This window comes from Rhinatrema bivittatum, chromosome 14 (assembly GCF_901001135.1).
Source record: "Rhinatrema bivittatum chromosome 14, aRhiBiv1.1, whole genome shotgun sequence".
In the NCBI taxonomy this organism is placed as follows: Eukaryota; Metazoa; Chordata; class Amphibia; order Gymnophiona; family Rhinatrematidae; genus Rhinatrema; species Rhinatrema bivittatum.
The window spans coordinates 15,956,928-15,974,571 of NC_042628.1; the positions used below are offsets into that span (position 1 = coordinate 15,956,928).

Sequence of the window (17,644 nt, forward strand, 5' to 3'; positions counted from 1 at the left end):
CAGTCCGCAACGTCTGCATATGAAAATGTGGGACCCGCAGCACCACATTGACCTTCTGCAGATCGGGAATGGGCCGAAAGGTGCCAACACTCTTGGGAACTATGAAGTAGACAGAGTACCTTCGGCTCCTTTGGAGGAACTGGGACAATTACATCCAGACGTCGCAGCTGCTGCAACATTTCTCGAATCACTTCTCGTTTGACGTGGGAAATGCAATGGGACACTACATAGGCTTCCCTGATCAGGCAAGAAAATTCTAAAGAGTAGCCATCTCTTATCACCTTCAGAACCCATTGGTCTTGGTCCACTCCTCGTAAAATAGGGCTAGTCTCCCCCCTCCAACCCCTTGGGCAAAATATCCCAGGAAGGTCTGCATATCCCCCCGGAAAGGACTGCTGCCTTCCCGAGCTCTGCTTCTGCATAGAAGCAGTAGAACTCCTATTGGAGCAAATTCTTCTCATATCCTGAAATCAAGATTGTGGCAGAAAAGTCTTCTTTCTGGCCTTCTTATCCTTGGGCAATTTATTGCCCTTAGACTCCCCCAAATGCTTCATTAACTGCTCCAGGTCCTCTCCGAACAACAGTTTTCCTTTGAAAGAGAGATTACACAGTTGCGACTTAGACATCTGCCAACCTATTACACAATCACAGAAGTCTCCGTGCCATCACCGCAGAAACCATATTCCTGGCAGACGTCCTAACCAGATAACACAGCGCATCAGCCACATAAGGCCACCCCATTTCCAACTGAGACACCTGCTTAGAATTAGATGAAGCGATGGCAGGAACAGACTCCTTCCCCTGCACCTTCTGCACCCAGTACAAATATGCTCACTGCAACAGACTGGCACAGACTGCTGCCCAAAGGCTCAAGGCCAAGACTTTAAACATCCTCTTCAATTGAATCTCCAACTTCCAGTCCTGAACATCCTTCAACATGGCCTACTCTGCCACAAGGATGGTCGTCTTCTTGGTAACCGCTGATACTGCTGCATCTACGTTAGGGAGCCTCAAAAGCGCCAAGGTCTCTTCCAGCAAGGGATACAGGTTAGCCATAGCCCTGGCCACCTTAAGGCCCACCTCAGGAGTATCCCACTCCCAGACAACCACCTTCTTCGGTAAAAGGAAAGTCTTTGGTGGTCCATGCAGCCCATCCAAGACCGAGTCCACCCCCTCATTGTCCGAGTCCTCCTGTACGACCTTGGTCCCCAGCTCGTTCAAGACATAGTGAAGGAGAGGACGTAGTTCCTCCTTATGAAATAAAAGCACTACCCTAGGGTCATCTCCTTCCACAACAGGAACCTCCTCAGGATCCGAGAACCCCTTATCCGCACCACTTCTTTATAGTCTCCTCTTATCTTCTCTCTCTATTTTTTTGTCCTTGCAGTCTAGACTGCATCGCTACCATTTTCTGGAGACAGAGAAATACTGAGGGACTACAGGTGGCACTCTCAAATATATAACAGTGCTTGAAAAGTTTTTATTCTCTGCCTCCATCTGCTGGTAGGGATGTAAAACCCACTAGTCTGGACTGATCTGGGTATGACAGGAACAATACTACATACATTAGCTCTTTTGCAATAGAACAAATATTGGTGATGTTTGTCATTTAAGGCTATTGTTTGAAAACAGAAAGAGGGTATTGGTCAAGTCAGATACCCACAGCCGATTTCAGCGCTGATATCTGTGGGCATAGTTTCACAAAGTGAAAAACTGTCTCATTTACCCAGTTTGAACAAGGAAGCTACATACTAGATACTCCTGAAAAAACACCTCCTACTTTGGGAGAAACGTGAAGAGTGACTATGCAGGGTTTTTCTTAACATTTCCATTCGTACAAGCTGCACGAACCATTCAGCTGATATGGGTAACTGCATCTGCCAAGGTTGCAGCAAAAAAACTGTTCCTTCCTTTCTGCAGGGTGCCTAATCATAGTTCACATACCATTTGCTCCCCATTCAACGCTTTGGTTTTGTGTATTGCAATAAATGTACAGAGTAATCTGGAATTTCTTTTTATGTTGATGATTGAAGCAAGGCATCAAGCTTCCATATACTGTTTGACCAAGACTGAGCTAGGAAGTCACCTGATGAAACTATCAGTTGAAAGGTTCACAATAAGCCAAAGGAAATACCCCAACTAACACAACGTAACAGAAGTAAATAGGGATTATACAGATCGATCAATTACAGTTTATTTCAGATAATAGTGAAGGATTTCACCACCAGGTTCAAGTTATGCCTAAACCATAACTGCTGAAAACTAGAAGGGTTTGGACAGTGCAGAGAATCCCTTCACACGTTCTCCGTTTCTTATACACTAAGCGCCAACCACGACTGGAGAGAATACTGGGCAGTTTTTGTGTTTAAAAACGGGAATTTTAGCTTGCTCTCATCAATTATTATATTAATTATTTTCACCAGCCTGGGTGCAGAATGAGATCATAAGAACATAAGAAAATGCCATACTGGGTCAGACCAAGGGTCCATGAAGCCCAGCATCCTGTTTCCAACAGTGGCCAATCCAGGCCATAAGAACCTGGCAAGTACCCAATGCTGGAAACTTGAGATCCCAGAAAGTGATATCACGAATCTGACTATTCTCCAGTACTGCTGCTCCTGTGGTCTTCCACAGATCTTTGCATGGCTGAGCAACAACATTTCAGTAGCTCCACCCAGAAGCAGAGCCCACAACGGCTGGCCAAGTCTCTGCAGCTGAAGAGGAGACCAGAGACGTACAAAAAACATTTGTTGCTACTCCTACCGGTTTTGGCCTGAGTATCTGCAGAGGATTTCCTGCACTACTTTCTGCAGTTTCACGTCATTTGGGGCTGGTAACCCGCTGTTCGGTAATAAATCTGATAGTCTGCTGTTAAGTGGCAAAAAAATGTTACCAGCAAATCAGCTGTTCAGCAACATACCAGCATTTTCGATCTTTTAGCTGTTCCTCTGGCCTTTGTCAGCACTCGGCACTTTTTCAGTCCAATCTGTTTTTATCTCTGCCTGCCCATGGCCCAGACTATCTTTGGTGTCATGTACTTTTTGTCTTTGCTGCTATGCTCTTGGGACTGACAGAGACCGTCTACTTGTACCATAGTTTGCTTTTGTATAGTCATTACCTTTCTAGCAGTAGGCTGGAACAGGTGACTTTTTTTTTTTTTGTGGTACCTGACCGCATTTTCTGGCATTTGCCTATATATTGGGCGGGTTCTGCTCTGTTAATGTAGATAACTTGATGGTAAGTACCTGCTCTGTTCCCGGAATCAGAGAGAGAGAGAGACCCGACATGATACTTAGCAGTAACCTTGGACTTTTCCAAGAATGGGTAAAATGAAAAAAGTCAGTTCATTCTTCTTTGGAGCAAATAAGGACAAAGGGTCTTTCCCATACAGATCATCATTCAGAACTAGATTTTAAGGAATGCAACCATACTGATAAAAAGGTAGCTGGTTCCAAGGTGATTCAGCACATAAGGCAGCCTAAGGAAAGCAAAGAGTTGTGGACTCTATTATTACAGGTCCACTGAGACAGAGACAACTGTCCTGATGGAAGAGACAAGGCAGGCCTTAAGAATTCTGGGTGTGGGCACATGGATTTTGGCCTTAAAAAAGCAGTACAAAATTGTCTGGAATTCTGATGCAGCTTAAAATCTTTTCAGCTTGCTGACTGAGGGCATTGCTCAACTGAGGGAGGAAGTACTAGATTTTCACCACAGGCGCTGCCCCTTCCATTTAGATTCTTCTTCATCTAGCCTAACCAGGCCTCAACTCACAGCATAGGATGCTTGTATACCATCTGCTGGAGACAGAGAATACTGGCAAGCTGAAGTCAATACGGATGCACATAAGGGGTGATGACAGCGAGCCTGTTGTCTGTCTCCATCTGCTGGTCAGTGAGCATAACCCATTCTTCTGGACTGGTTTGACGGGATGAAGAGGAAATGATGGTTTTCACAAGCTTGAGGGAGAAGAGAATGCTGTGTCTGACAAGAGAATTCTAGGACAGTGGGGAAAATGAAACTACAGCAACCAGTCTTTGCAGCCTTGGGATTAGGAGAACAAATCTGAGCCCTTGCTTCCTAAGTGCATCATCGACCAAGCCTTTTCTATATTCTCTAGTGTCCTACTAAAAGATCACATCAACAAAACTATATCATGGTATTGACCTGCTTTTTTAAGAAAAAAATTGCTAAATTCTAGATTATATTAAGTTTACAATTAAAACGAAGTCTTTTTTACAGATGTGTTAAAAAAGGAAAGAATGCCATGTGTATGTGGTCATGGCCACCTGCTACACTGCTGGACCTACCTCAATACACTGCTTGATCCAGAAGTGGTTCCCCATCGCTTCCCAATTCTGAGAACAGGTTATATACAGCAGGCGCTCATAGACACGGCGCTTCATGGAATTGTCAAACACCTCAAAAAACCGTGCCCGGATAAGAGGCTGGGCACAGCGCAATCCAGACAAGAATGCGGGTTCCAGTTTAGCGGTGAGCTCACTGCCAGACAGGTTCTCATCCCTTTGGTGAAATGAAGAGAATAAATTACTACTCTTAATACAAATCTCTGAACATAAGAAATTGCCCTACTGGGTCAGACCAAGGGTCCAACAAGCTCGGCATCCTGTTTCCAACAGTGGCCAATCTAGGCTACAAGTACCTGGCAAGTACCCAAACATTAAATATATCTCAAGCTACTATTGCTTACTCATAGCAGTTTATGGATTTTTTTTTCTCTAGGAACTCTGAAGTTCTAACCCACTAAACACAAGGTTTGCTTATGATATTTTCTCTCTCTGCAATGCTTCTCAATTAATCCCACTGAACTGTCAGAGATTTGAGCACTCCTTTCAATCTAACATTTTACAGATTTCTTTTCCAGCAATAACACTTTCCGACAATAGCCATTTCTATAAAATCCTGTTGACCTTTACAAAATGACACCAGCATCATTTTTCCATCACTTAGAGTAAGAATGTCATGTGCTTAACCCTAGCGCTTGAATATCCACCACGTCCTGTACAAGTTCACTTTAACCGCAGTTACCAACTACCTGTAATGCTATTACACACATCTGTAATTTGCTTATAGCTAAAAGATGAATTATATGGTTATTAAACTCATGCATGGTTAAAAAAAAATAATTATGAACTAATAAACTGCAACTCATGATTAATTGCCATAATTACCTATAGACATAGTTAACGAGGTCCAAGAACTGGGCATTTAATTCAAGGTCTTCTGGAAAACGCTTTTCAATGTAGGTCATCATTTTTACCAGTAGAATGGACTTCTCCCGGAGTGTAGGTGTCTGGGTGAAGAAAAGAAGATGTGATTAATTTTCCCAATTTATCTTTAATGTGAGAAGACATGGCATGTTCCAGAGTACTCCAGCCATCCTTTACACCACTTTTATTAGCTTCCGCACAGCTGACAAATAGCATGGCACAAGGTCAAACTTCCCATAAAGAAGAACTCTGACATGCAATCACTAAACAGCTTCAAAAAACATCTGGAACATCACTGGGCCGCTGTGAACGTTGAAGACTCAAGAGCAACATTAGAAAACACTTTTTTTGAGAGCGAGAAAGAAAGAGAGAGAGAGAGAGAGAGATACACAGAACAGTCTCCCAGTCAAGGTGCTGGAGAGGTAGAGAGCAAAGGAGGTCATGATAGCATGGGATTAGCACAAAAGATCCCCAATTGCATAGAAGTGAGATGAAAGCCAGAGATCAACTGGGAGGGGTCTTCAGCATTGTATCAGGAATGAAACTGGGCAGAATAGATGAGCTGTTGGTCCTCGTTTGCCATCATATTCTGTGGTCTAGGCCTGTATCTAAAGATGCAAAAAACACTAGTGCTTTAAAGCACTCCAACACAGGAGAGGATCGAGTTCACTGGTCCACATTAAGAAATCTGTCATGGGAAGCAGGACAGGTGGTAAAGTGCAACCCCCAAGAGAAATCTTTACCCGGGTTTTATTCAAGGGTAGGTGCACTTACCTACAAACACATCTACACTATTTGAAAAGTAGTTTGCTTAAAAAAAAAAAAAAAAAAAAAAAAAAGAAAGAAAGACTGGTTTTGTCACATTACTGTTTGTTTGTTTACATTAGCATGGAACTATTATTCAGACAATTATAAAGAGTTTTTGATATGAACTGTAAAAGTACAGTGGATACTAAAGCCATGGTACACTTTTAGACTTTAGTGCAAGATCCAGACTGAAAATTTCTTGTTCTGTCTTGAAATGTTAATTATATATGTACTCCTCTTTCCCAGTAAAAGGAGGAATTAGGTCTTGCCTGATAATTTCCTTTCCTTGAATTCACTCAGACCAGTCCAGATGAATGGGTTATTTTTATTTAAACATTATTTATAAACCGCTTTCCCAGCCAAAATTAGTTGTACAAAGCAGTGTGCACCAGTAGGCCTATAGCACAATAAAACAATAAAAATAGTACATACACAGCAACACCATAAATTTTCCATCAAACTTTAGTTCTCTTCATTAAGCATGAACCAGGTCTTCAAATGGGTTATGTGCCCCGGCCAGCAGATGGAGACAGAGACAAACAGGCTCGCCAACATCACCCTTATAAGTATCCACGCTGGCCTCAGCCTGCCAGTTTTACCTGTAACAAGCTGAGGATAATATAACATCTCTTTTTATATAATATTTTTCTAACCATGGGTTTTCCAAGACCAAGAAAACCCCCAAAACAGAACAGGAGAATAGTAAGAGCTATATGAACATTCTCACAATAAACAATACCCGAGTGCACATCCTTTTTGAGCAAAACCATTCTTCTTGCACTGCAATAATGTAGACAGGAGTTTATCAGCATAGGGAGGGTTCTGGACTGCTCTGAGTGGACTCAAGGAAAGGAAATTATCAGTCAAGATCTAATTTGTTCTTCATCTAGTCAGACCAGTCCAGATGCAGTCCAGGTCACTGCCAAACTCACTCTCAAAACTTCAGCAGCAAACTGATCCCTACATCCAATCTATAATGTTTAGAGAAAGAATGCAAGGAAGACCAATTCGCCATATTGCTGATCTTTACTGGGGGAGGGGACAGGGCTCAATCTTTCTCCATTTTAAAGGTAAAATTTCCTCTTCTAAAGAGTACTGCTGTCCCCATAGGGAAAGCACGTCCACATCTGCTAGGGAGAAGGAGAGATACCGAAGGGCTGAGGTCACTGCAGGAGTATATCTACGGTGATGTCAGCTTTGAAACCTGACTCTGTCTCCATCTGCTAGCAGGGGAGCAAAACCCACTGGTCCTGAGTCCATCTGGCTACATGCTAGGAAATTATTTTGCAAACACATTTGCTCTAGAAGTAAAAAAAAAAAAAAAAGAATTTTACAATTCATAAATGATAATGCAGAACTCAGTCCTGGTGAGTTCGGTTCACATTGTTGCATTACCTGATTAGCAGCCATTGGGGAATTGTTCTTCACCCACTCTTCAACTATTTTCACTACAGCTCGAAGGATCTTAGCATCTGGAGACTTCTCAATGAGAGACGTCATAATAGCTTGAATAAAGCTTTTCCTCATGTCCATGTTCATGACAGCCAGTCGTGTCTTCACCAGATCCAAGCTGAGCATCACAAGCTCGCTTGTACCTGCTAAAAAGCAGAAAGATAAATAAATCCAGTGAGAAGCATGCTGTGCCTCGCTCTAGGACACGGATGGGTGAACTACAGCCCATGGGCCACATCTAGCCCCGGGTGCAAGTGGGATCCCAGCCCACGGTGGTAACAGCACGTCATTTCTGGATGGAAGCGATGATGTTGCCAGCTCGTCGGACCTCAGACCCCGTCGTTCAGACTTTAGGACTCTCGTGTGTGTCTGAGGAGGGGGGAGGGGAGTTGGGAAATCGCTGTACAGACCAGGCTACGGTGTAGCCTTCGGGCTCAAAAATGTGTCCATTTCTCCTCTAAGACAGCAAACATATAAATGTAAATCAGGTGGGTCAGCCTTTAACTCACGAAAGTTAAGATTTGACTGGTTGACACTATCATGAGAGTAGAGCAAAACAAAGGCACCTAGATTTCTTAATCAGAGGGTTGGCTAAGTAAAAAATAATTCTTACTTGAAAAGGTATTAAGTTGGTATAATAATTACTTTGCATTTATAATAGAACATTGCATCCAAACAGGATCCTAATGTGCTTTAATAATTATACTTCAGAAACAGGCATCCAGCAACAGCTGCGGTGGAAAATCTGACCAACAAGGAAAACTACACTTGTTATCCCTTTATAACCAGGTAAGCCAATGCACACAAGACAGGGGCCTTGCTTATGAGCGAAAAAGCCCTAATTATTGGAACCGCAGAATTTCCACCCAATTCTCATGAGCTCTCCCCTGCCTACGTAGTGGCTCTCACTGCCCCACACGGCATCTCTTTCACTGCCCCGCGTGCTGGTGCCCTGCGCGTGCAGGTTTGTCCGTCTCAAGGCGCGTTTCTCCATTTTGTCAGTTTTCAGCTCTGTTGAGGTGCGTGCGCGGTCTGCACGGATCGGGACGGCCTGGGCATACCCAAATAAAGCCAAGGTGAGGGCTCCCCACCCCAAGGGAGAGCGTCAAATTAACTTCAGGGGCCACGTCTGCGGGCCAGCCAGGCTCTGCTCCTCTCAGAAACAGAATATGACAGGCGGTAAGAACCGTAAGGCCCCCCCCCCCCCCCCTCTGGTCTGCCCAATTTACGTCCCGTTACAAAATATGCCAGAGGTCCCAGCTGCCTTTCTCTTCACTTCTCCACAACCAAGGACCCTCTGCTTGCCCTGGCCTTAAATTCTACACAGAATCATAGAAATGTTAATTCTTTATTATGTTTGCTGCCACTGTTTCCACTGGGAGGCTTTTCCATGATGAAATATTTTTTTTTTAATGTTAATCACATGAAGACCTTGTTAGTTGTTCTGGTGTCTTCACACCGGCAAGGGTTGGAAGGTTTACTGAGATCCTGTTCAGAGCCCACCACCCCCCGCACACAAGAGTGACATCTACTGGTCAAGCTCGGAGAGCCAACATGCCAGGGTCCTCAGGAAGCCATGCTCCGTGGCTCCTCGCTACAGGACTCTTGCTGCAATGACTGTGCTATGGGGGCATACAAAAAAAGGATAAAATAGCCCAAGATAAAAATAGTTTAAAGAGAGGGAAAAAAAGGAAACTGGTACTCATCAGGTAAGAAGTGCATTCAGCAATAGAAAGGACACAACACTAAACGCATGCAATGAATTTCTTTTTGTAGGGATATTATAACAAATATATAACTAAAAATGATACAAAAATATATATATTGTAAACATAATACACTAAAGCTGAATTATCTTTTCAGCAAAGGCTTTTTTTTTTTTTTTTTTTTAAATCAATCAATCGACTCGGGGAGAGAGTGCCCCTTCAAATGAACTTCACTTTCATTGATCATCTTGCTGGGCTTTCAGCATTAATGAGCCGGCCGTTAAACCGCGCCATAAAAACAGGCCTGCTGCCACTGCTTTGGCAGCGTGACTCGCATGAGGTGAAAGTGCGCGCCATCTGCTGGCACAGGCCGCGTTTAACAGCAGCCATCATGGAGGCAAAGGCACGTTTTACACAGAATGGAACCTGCCTATACCCGTATTACATCGGCAGGTGAAAACCCCTTCACAGACAAGACGTATTGCGACAGGGAAGCACAAACTGAGGCCAGACACTGCTTACTGAAATTCCCTCTCGGGAACTAAAAAACTTATGCCAATAAAGGGTTTCCACCTCATCCTGGATGGCAGAGACATCAAGTTAAGGAAAGCCATTTTCCGTCTCACATCGTGTGCTGCCACTTGCTTGGATGTCATCCCCCTCATTAACAGTGAGATTATTTAACAGAGGAAAATTGGTTCTTCCCAGCTAATTTTCATTCCTGTAGTACAGAGCTTTCCAAACTTTTCATGTTGGTGACACACTTTCTAGACAAACATAATTTCGTGACACAGTAATTCAGTCTACCAGCAAACCAGAAGTTAAAGGTTAAACGAACAAAATGTATTTCAACAATTTATGTATGTTTCCTTAAATATATACATAAATAAAATGTTTCACAACACAACCTATCTCATAATAAATATTTGCAGGCTTCCACTTCCTCCATGCTGATCTCGTACATTGTGAGATCCTCATAGAGAAAGTGCTACTCTTGCACATTCCCAAAGATTACATGTGCCAATCACTAAAAAGTAATTTTTTTTTTTACCTTTGCTGTCTGATCTTAGTTTTCTAATCGGTTGGTCACAGGCTTTTTTTTTCCAGCTTTCCTTTCTTGTTTTTTTGCCAATTCCTTTTACAGGGTCTTTTTTTCTATTTCTTTTCTCTCCATCTGTCTTCCCTCAAACACATAATCAGGTTCTCATTCTCACACACACAGGCTCTCACTCACATGCAATCTCACACATCCACAGCTCTCACTCTCACATGCCTCTCTCTCATACATACATACATACTGTCTCTCTCGTGCACATGCTGTCTCACTCTCACATACACAGGCTCTCTCACTCCTACATGCTCTCTTGCTCAAGCACAGGCTCTCACTGGCACATGATGTCCCTCTGCACGGGTTGCCGAAGGATGGGCTCTTCAGAGGCCCTGATCTTCCCTGGCCGTGACATGGGATCTGCAGCGGCCCTGCTATCGGGTTTCCTCCTCTTCTTGGGCTGCCGCGACATGGGATCCGCAGCGGCCCTGCTATCGGGTTTCCTACTCTTCTCGGGCCGTCGCGACGTGGGATCCGCAACGGCCCATTAATGCTGCTCTTCTTCTGTACGCAGCAGATGCTCCTCCTCCTTCCTGCCCACGCGGCTCCGGCAACGTTTTTCTTCCAGGGCTGCACAGGCAGGAAGGAGGAGGAGGAGTGAACGTGACCCTTTTCTTCGGGCTGTGGTGATGTAAGCTCCACCACTGCCCGCCGATCTTCCTGCTATAGTTCCCTGCTTCCGCCGGCCCTCTGGACCGGGCGACACACCTCCACACTACAGGCGACACACTAATGTGTCCCGACACACACTTTGGAAAGCTCTGCTGTAGTACCACAGATCAGTCCAGACTCCTGGACTCAAAGTAACCTATCAAACATCTCCTGCCGAACGACGATGAAGAGAAGGAATCACTTAATCTGAACAACCCTTATAACAATATAAGTCAGAATGTACAACCATCACCTAAGCTAGAAAAAGTCAATTGAAAAACCTTCAGCTTATATAAAAAAAAACTACAGATCGAGCGGACTCTCCAAACCCAGGCGGGACTCTGAACTGATCCTGTGGTACTACAGGAACGAAAATTAGCAGGTAAGAACCAATTTTCCTTTCCCTGTACGTAACTAGATCAGTCCAGAGTCCTGGAATGTACCAAAGCTTCCCTAAACTGGGTGGGACTGCGAGAGTCCCGCTCGACCAACACTTTCCCCAAAGCCCATGGTATTTGGAGCCTGAACGTGCAGACGATAACGCCTGGAGAAAGTGTGCAATGACTTCCAAGTAGCCGCCCTACAAATCTCTTGTGGCAACACTAACTGACATTCAGCCCAGGATGCTGCTTGCAAACGAGTCAAGTGAGCTCTCAGACCCTGAGGCACCGACCATCCTATGCAAATGTACACCGAAACTATGGCCTCCTTCAACCACCACGCTATGGTCGCTTCTGAAGCTTTCTGCCCTTTCTTTGCACCGTTCAAGAAAATGAAAAGATGATCAGACACTCTAAAGCTATTAGTGACCTCCAGATACCATAACAGTGCTCGCTTCACATCCAGACACCTCAACTACTTATCCAAAGCAACCATCCTATCAAAATTTGGAAAGGCTGGTAACTCCATGGACTGATTCAAGTCAAAGGACGAAGCCATCTTTGGAAGAAAAGAAGGCACTGTATGCAATGAGACCCCCGAATCTGAAATCCTTAGGGAAGGATCCCTACATGAAAGGCTTGTAGCTCTGAAATCCACCTAGCCGAAAAATTGCCACCAGAAAAATGACCTTTAAAGTAAGATCCTTCAAAGTTGCCCTGCGCAGCGACTCAAATGGTGCCCCATACAATGCCTTAAGAACCAAGTTTAGGCACCACGGGGGACATACTTTCTGCACCGGGGGACGCAAATGTTTAACACCTCACAGAAAATGCACCACATCCGGATATGCAGCCAGAGGCACCCCGTGCTCCTTGACTCTAAGGCACCCCAAGGCGGCCACCTGGACCCTTAAAAAGCTGAAGGCTAAACCTTTCACCAAACCCTGTTGCAAAAAAAATACAAAATGTGGGCCACAGAAGCTCAAATTGTATCCATGCTATGCTCCTTGCACCAAACCTTGAACACCTTCCACACCTTCGCATATGCCAAGGAGGTGGACTTCTGTCTTGCTTGTAACAATGTGGTAACAACATCCTCTGGATAACCCTTTTCTCTCAGGTGCCTCCTCTCAAAACCAAGCCGCAAAAGAGAAGTGAATTGCCTGATCCAAAAATATGGGGACCTTATGCAGCAGGTTGGGAAGATGAGCCAGACGTAGTGGACCGTCCAATGGGAGATTGATTAAATCTGCGAACCACAGCTGACGAGGCCATTCTGGTACCACCAGAAATATCTGCCTTGGATGACTATCTATTCTTCACAAGATCTTGCTCACCAGCAGCCACAGCAGAAACACATACAGGAGAATACCCTGTGGCCACGGGAGGACTAAGGCATCGACTCCTTCTGCCCCATCCTCCCTCCTTTGGCTGAAGAAGCACGGAGCCTTGGCATTCTTCCGCGTTGCCATGAGATCCATGCAAGGGATTCCTCACCTGTGACGAATCAGGAACATGGCTTCCTCTGACAACTCCCACTTCCCGGGATCCAACTGCTGCCGACTGAGGAAATCCATCTGCACGTTATCCAGTCCCTTGTGGGAAGCTGCCAGGATCTCCAGATGGCGCTCTGTTCAGTGGACTGACTCTTGGGCCTCCTGTGCCACCGCCCGATTCTTGGTATTGCCCTGCTGGTTGATGTAAGCCACCGTCGTTGCATTGTCCAACAAGACTCTCACTGGTCTTCCCCAAACAGGAGGCAGGAAGGCCTGCAACGCTAGACATACTGCTCTCGACTTTAGACAGTTGATGGACCATGATGTCTCCTCCGAATACCAGTGTCCCTGCGCCACTTGAGCCTGAAACACAGCCCCCCAACCAGAGAGGCTGGCATCAGTTGTGACTGCTATCTAACTTTGGACCTCCAAGGCCATCCCATGGCCCTAATTGCAGCTACACAGCTACCAATCCAGATTCGACCTGGCGCTTTTTGTAAGAGGCAACGGCAGATGAATTTGCTCCGATACTGGATTCCCTCCCGGAGAGCAAGGCTGATTGAAGTGGATGCATATGAGCGAACACTCAAGGGATCAATTACAAAGTAGAAGCCATAGACCCAAGAACCTGCAAATAATTCCAGACCCTGGGAACCGCCCTGTTTAGCAAACTGCGAACCTGTCCCTGGATCTGGACAATCTGCTCCTCAGTAAGAAAACCTCTCTCGAGCCTGGTGTTGAAGCCTGCTCCCAGAAATTCCAGAACTTGAGATGGCATCAGCTGGCTCTCGGGCAAATTCACAACCTAGCCCAGGGACCATAAACACTGCAGCACTACTGCCACTGCCCGATGACAAAGGTCTTCTGACTGTGCATGAAATAACCAGTCGTCCAAATATGGGTGAACCAGGACGCCCTCCTGCGAAAGAGCTGCAGCCACTATGACCATCACCTTTGTAAAGGTTCTCAGTGCTGCTGCCAACCCAAAAGGTAGAGCGCAAAACTGAAAATAATCTCCAAGGATCATGAACCTGAGAAACCTTTGATAATCTGGTCGAATGGGAATGTGGAGATACGCCTCAGTCAAATCTAGGGAAGCCAAAAACTCCCCTTTGCGCACTGCAATGATCATCGTCCTCAATGTTTCCATCCGAAAACAAGGTACCTTGAGCGTCACATTCACCTTCTTTAAATCCAGAATCAGACAAAAAGCACTATCCTTCTTTGGGACTACAAAATAAATGTAATACCTTCTGGTTCTCTGCTCTGACTGGCACTGGGACGATGGCCTCCAACAAACATGGATGACTGACAGTTTCTCAAACCACATGTCTTTTCTGCTTGTAAGTACAAGGGGACCTTATGAACAAATCCTTTAACGGACGTGCAAATTCTAAAGCGTAACTGTGTTCTATCGCATTTAGGACCCACTGATCCGACGTGATCTTAAGAACATAACATACTGGGTCAGACCAAGAGTCCATCAAGCCCAGCATCCTGTTTCCATCAGTGGCCAATCCAGGCCATAAGAACCTGGCAAGTAGCCAAAAACTAAGTCTATTGGCCCACTCCTTGAGAAAAAATGTTAACCAACCTCCGATTCTCGGAACGGGCCAGCCTTGCTTCATTGGGAGGACTTGGAATCGGAGGCTCCCTGACCAGAACCATTTCTGATTGGTTTATGGTCTTGAAAGGATTGATTCCAAGACTGCTGCCTCCCGGCCCCTTGTCTCTGACCTCCTCCAGAAGGACAAGACTGCCCGGGATGTTGGTTCAACCGGAAATGAGCCCTTATTGAAGAGAAACCTCTGCCGACCTTTGGCTTGTCCTCTGGAAGTTTATGCCCTTTGGTCTCTCTGAGAAGCTTCACAAACTCCTCCAAGTCCTCCCCAAAAAGCAATTTCCCCTTAAAAGGAAGCGATCCCAGCTGAGACTTGGATCAAACATCCGCAGACCAGTTTCCTAACCACAGAAGCTTTCAAGTGAAAACCACAGACATCATAGATCGAAAGAAAGTGCGTATGAGATCATACAAAGCATCCGCACCATAGGCCACCACAGCTTCCAGTTTCTCGGCCTGCTTCGCGTCCTCTGGGGATAACAACTTATTGGATTGCAATTGTTGCACCCAGCTCAATCTGGCCTGGAACATAAAACTGCTACATACTGCAGCGCAAATGCCCAACACCGATACCTCAAATATCATCTTGAGGTGTACCTCCAACTTCCTATCCTGCATATCCTTAAGCGTCGTCGATCTCGCCACCAGAATTGTAGTCTTCTTCGTCACTGCAGAAACTGAAGCATCCACCTTCAGCATCCGCAAGAGATCCAGAGTGTCTTCCGACAATGGGTACAGCTTCTTCATGGCTCTGCCAACCTTCAAACCTGTATCTGATTTCTCCCACTCCCAAAGTACTAATTCCTTCACTGACTTGTAGAAAGGAAGCGCCTTTGCTGGCTCCCTCAAGCCCCGCATGTCCAGATCCACTCCCTCATGGTCCGAATCATCCCGGGGCTCTTTAATACCCAGTTCATTTAGAACACATGGTATTAAGGGCTGCAATTCCTCCCGGTGAAAGAGGTGGGCCACCTTTGGATGATTTCCTTCTACCGAGGGTGCTTGAATCCCGAGTGCCATCAGGGTCCATGCTGCCCAAATGAGGATCCACCCCAGATGGATCACCAGCCAGAGGATCATCATCCTCAGAGTTCTCCAAGCTATTATCTGTATTCCCTGAAGACAACTGACGAGCCAGCACTCTCCGAATTCTGGTCGCCCCACCAGATCAAGCCGAACACGGCCTCTTGGCCATAACTGGCTCCTGCAGGTCCACTAGCTTGGAAGGACGACATCTAGCCACCCTTTTTGCCATAAGCAAAACAAAATCCAGGGCAAATCACGATTCATCAGGATCCTGCCTCCAGGAGGTCTTTCTCTTCCTCACCCAAAGGATCCCAGGACCCCCGGGCTCTGAGGGCCTTGGATCTGCCGGCAACAGCAGCGGGGGCAGGGCAGCATCTTTGCAGGCCCTGTCAGTCACGGCAGCAAAAGATGATAAAATGGCTACGTTTCCCACTGAAATCAGGAAGGCATCTTCGGGCTGCTCGGCTCCCTAGCACTGTCCGCAGAGGATCGCTGCCTGTCCGAGGCTCCCCTAGCACTACCCGAACTGCCTTCCCCCCTTAGAGGCAGCAGGAGCAATTGCCGATCAAAGAAAGGCACGTGCGTCTCCCCACACGCTGCACACTGCCCACCGCATGGCTGAGAAAATCACTTACTTTTTATTTATTTATTTTACCAGCACTGCCAAAAAACAGACCTCAAGAGTGCCAGATGTCCCCGAATCAGAACGCCGTGAAAACAAGCTGATGCACCCGACCATCACCACAAAAAGCAAAGAAACACTGTGAGGCTTTTTTTTTTTTTTTGGTAAAACTTTATAGAAAAGACTTCCTTTTGCGGCTGCAGGCTCCAGCTGTCCAGCTGTAGGAGAGGGAACTGGCCCCACCAGTTATCTCCCCCCTTAGCGGGTCAAGGATCCGGACAGATCCAGGGGTTTCCAACCCCTCCCGCTCGTCCGCTCCTCTACCCGAAAGGATGGCCCCCACCAGAACCTACCCACCTTCGGGGAGGGCTAAGTAGTAATCCTAACCCTAAAACTACTTCAAAAATCTTTTTTAAATCTTTTTTTTTTCTTTTTTTAATTCTTCTCAGACTGCAGGATTTGCACCATCTTCCATCTGCTGGAGACAGAGAAATACTGAAGGACTGTAGGTGGCACACCAGGTTAAGTGACAGTGTCAGTAAAACTTTCTCTGATGCCATCTGCTGGAAGGGAGGCAAAACCCAGGAGTCTGGACTGATCTGGGTACGTACAGGGAAAGAGGCATCGCCTTCACCCAGACATCTGCAAGCCGAAATAAGGCAGGAGAAGTAGCTACAGCAAAGACCTCATTTGAATGAGGGTCCCTTAAGGGTTCCGGCTCTCTTGCCGAACTAGATGTATCAAGGGGAGAGGGCGCAAGAGGAAGAAAACTCTCAGGATTGCACACGCAGGCTCATAGAAACGAATGCTTATTATCAGCTTTATGAAGGTATCATGCCATATCGATCTCCAGAGCATAAGCTGTAATGCATCGTTACCTGTGTTTGCTTCCGCTGTCCCTGGCGTCGCCTGAGGATTTAAGTGTTCTTTGACCATCTTTTGTAGAGAACGCATAAAGACAGAAATCAGTCTGTCTATGTAGCTAGGGTTGTTGCTACAAGCAGACTTCAGAATCATTAAAGTACCTGAAGAGAGAAACAAGAAAGAAAAGTTCAAACAGATCGCAGAAAAGAAGGACTTGGAAATCAATCTTCCACCAATCTCTTGTTCTCCAGCACAGAAGTGCACTTGAAGTGCACGTAATCAACCATTTGCAAAATATATTGCAGTCGCACTCAGCAAGCACAGGTGTTCCTATTTCAGCACACGAAGGGCTTTAATTTAAATAGAAAATGTTTCCAAGACATGCCATTTGACGGCCTGGCCCTTAAATTCGAGACGTTACTTTTGAGGAAACAGTTTAAGCAATTCAGCTTTCTCAGAGCATTTCATGACCGTGCATAGTCTGGACTAGCTACGCAGAGTTCTGGTATACTTCCACTGCAACCAGAAACCAAGTGCAAACGGGCCACTGGGGCTGTATGCCTAAGCAACAGAAACAAAAGTCTCACAATTTTACCAAGTTGTAGATTTCAGAGAGCGGGTATCCGAACATTTTCAGATGCAATTGTAATCCACTGTCTCTTGTGCTCAATGCACCTCAAACA

General features: G+C 45.6%; 1 protein-coding gene across 5 annotated transcripts in view; it reads right to left on the reverse strand.

The window, feature by feature from the left end:
• The window catches only part of TRRAP (transformation/transcription domain associated protein), a 252,240-nt gene that overhangs the window by 128,126 nt on the left and 106,470 nt on the right, over window positions 1–17,644 (reverse strand). For all 5 annotated transcript variants that reach the window (XM_029576431.1, XM_029576433.1, XM_029576429.1 and 2 more), the window contains 4 exons: window positions 16,976–17,122; window positions 7,431–7,633; window positions 5,190–5,311; window positions 4,308–4,521 (listed from right to left, as the gene is read on the reverse strand). In XM_029576431.1, the coding sequence (XP_029432291.1) occupies window positions 4,308–4,521; window positions 5,190–5,311; window positions 7,431–7,633; window positions 16,976–17,122 (686 nt within the window). The remainder of the gene's footprint in view (window positions 1–4,307; window positions 4,522–5,189; window positions 5,312–7,430; window positions 7,634–16,975; window positions 17,123–17,644) is intronic.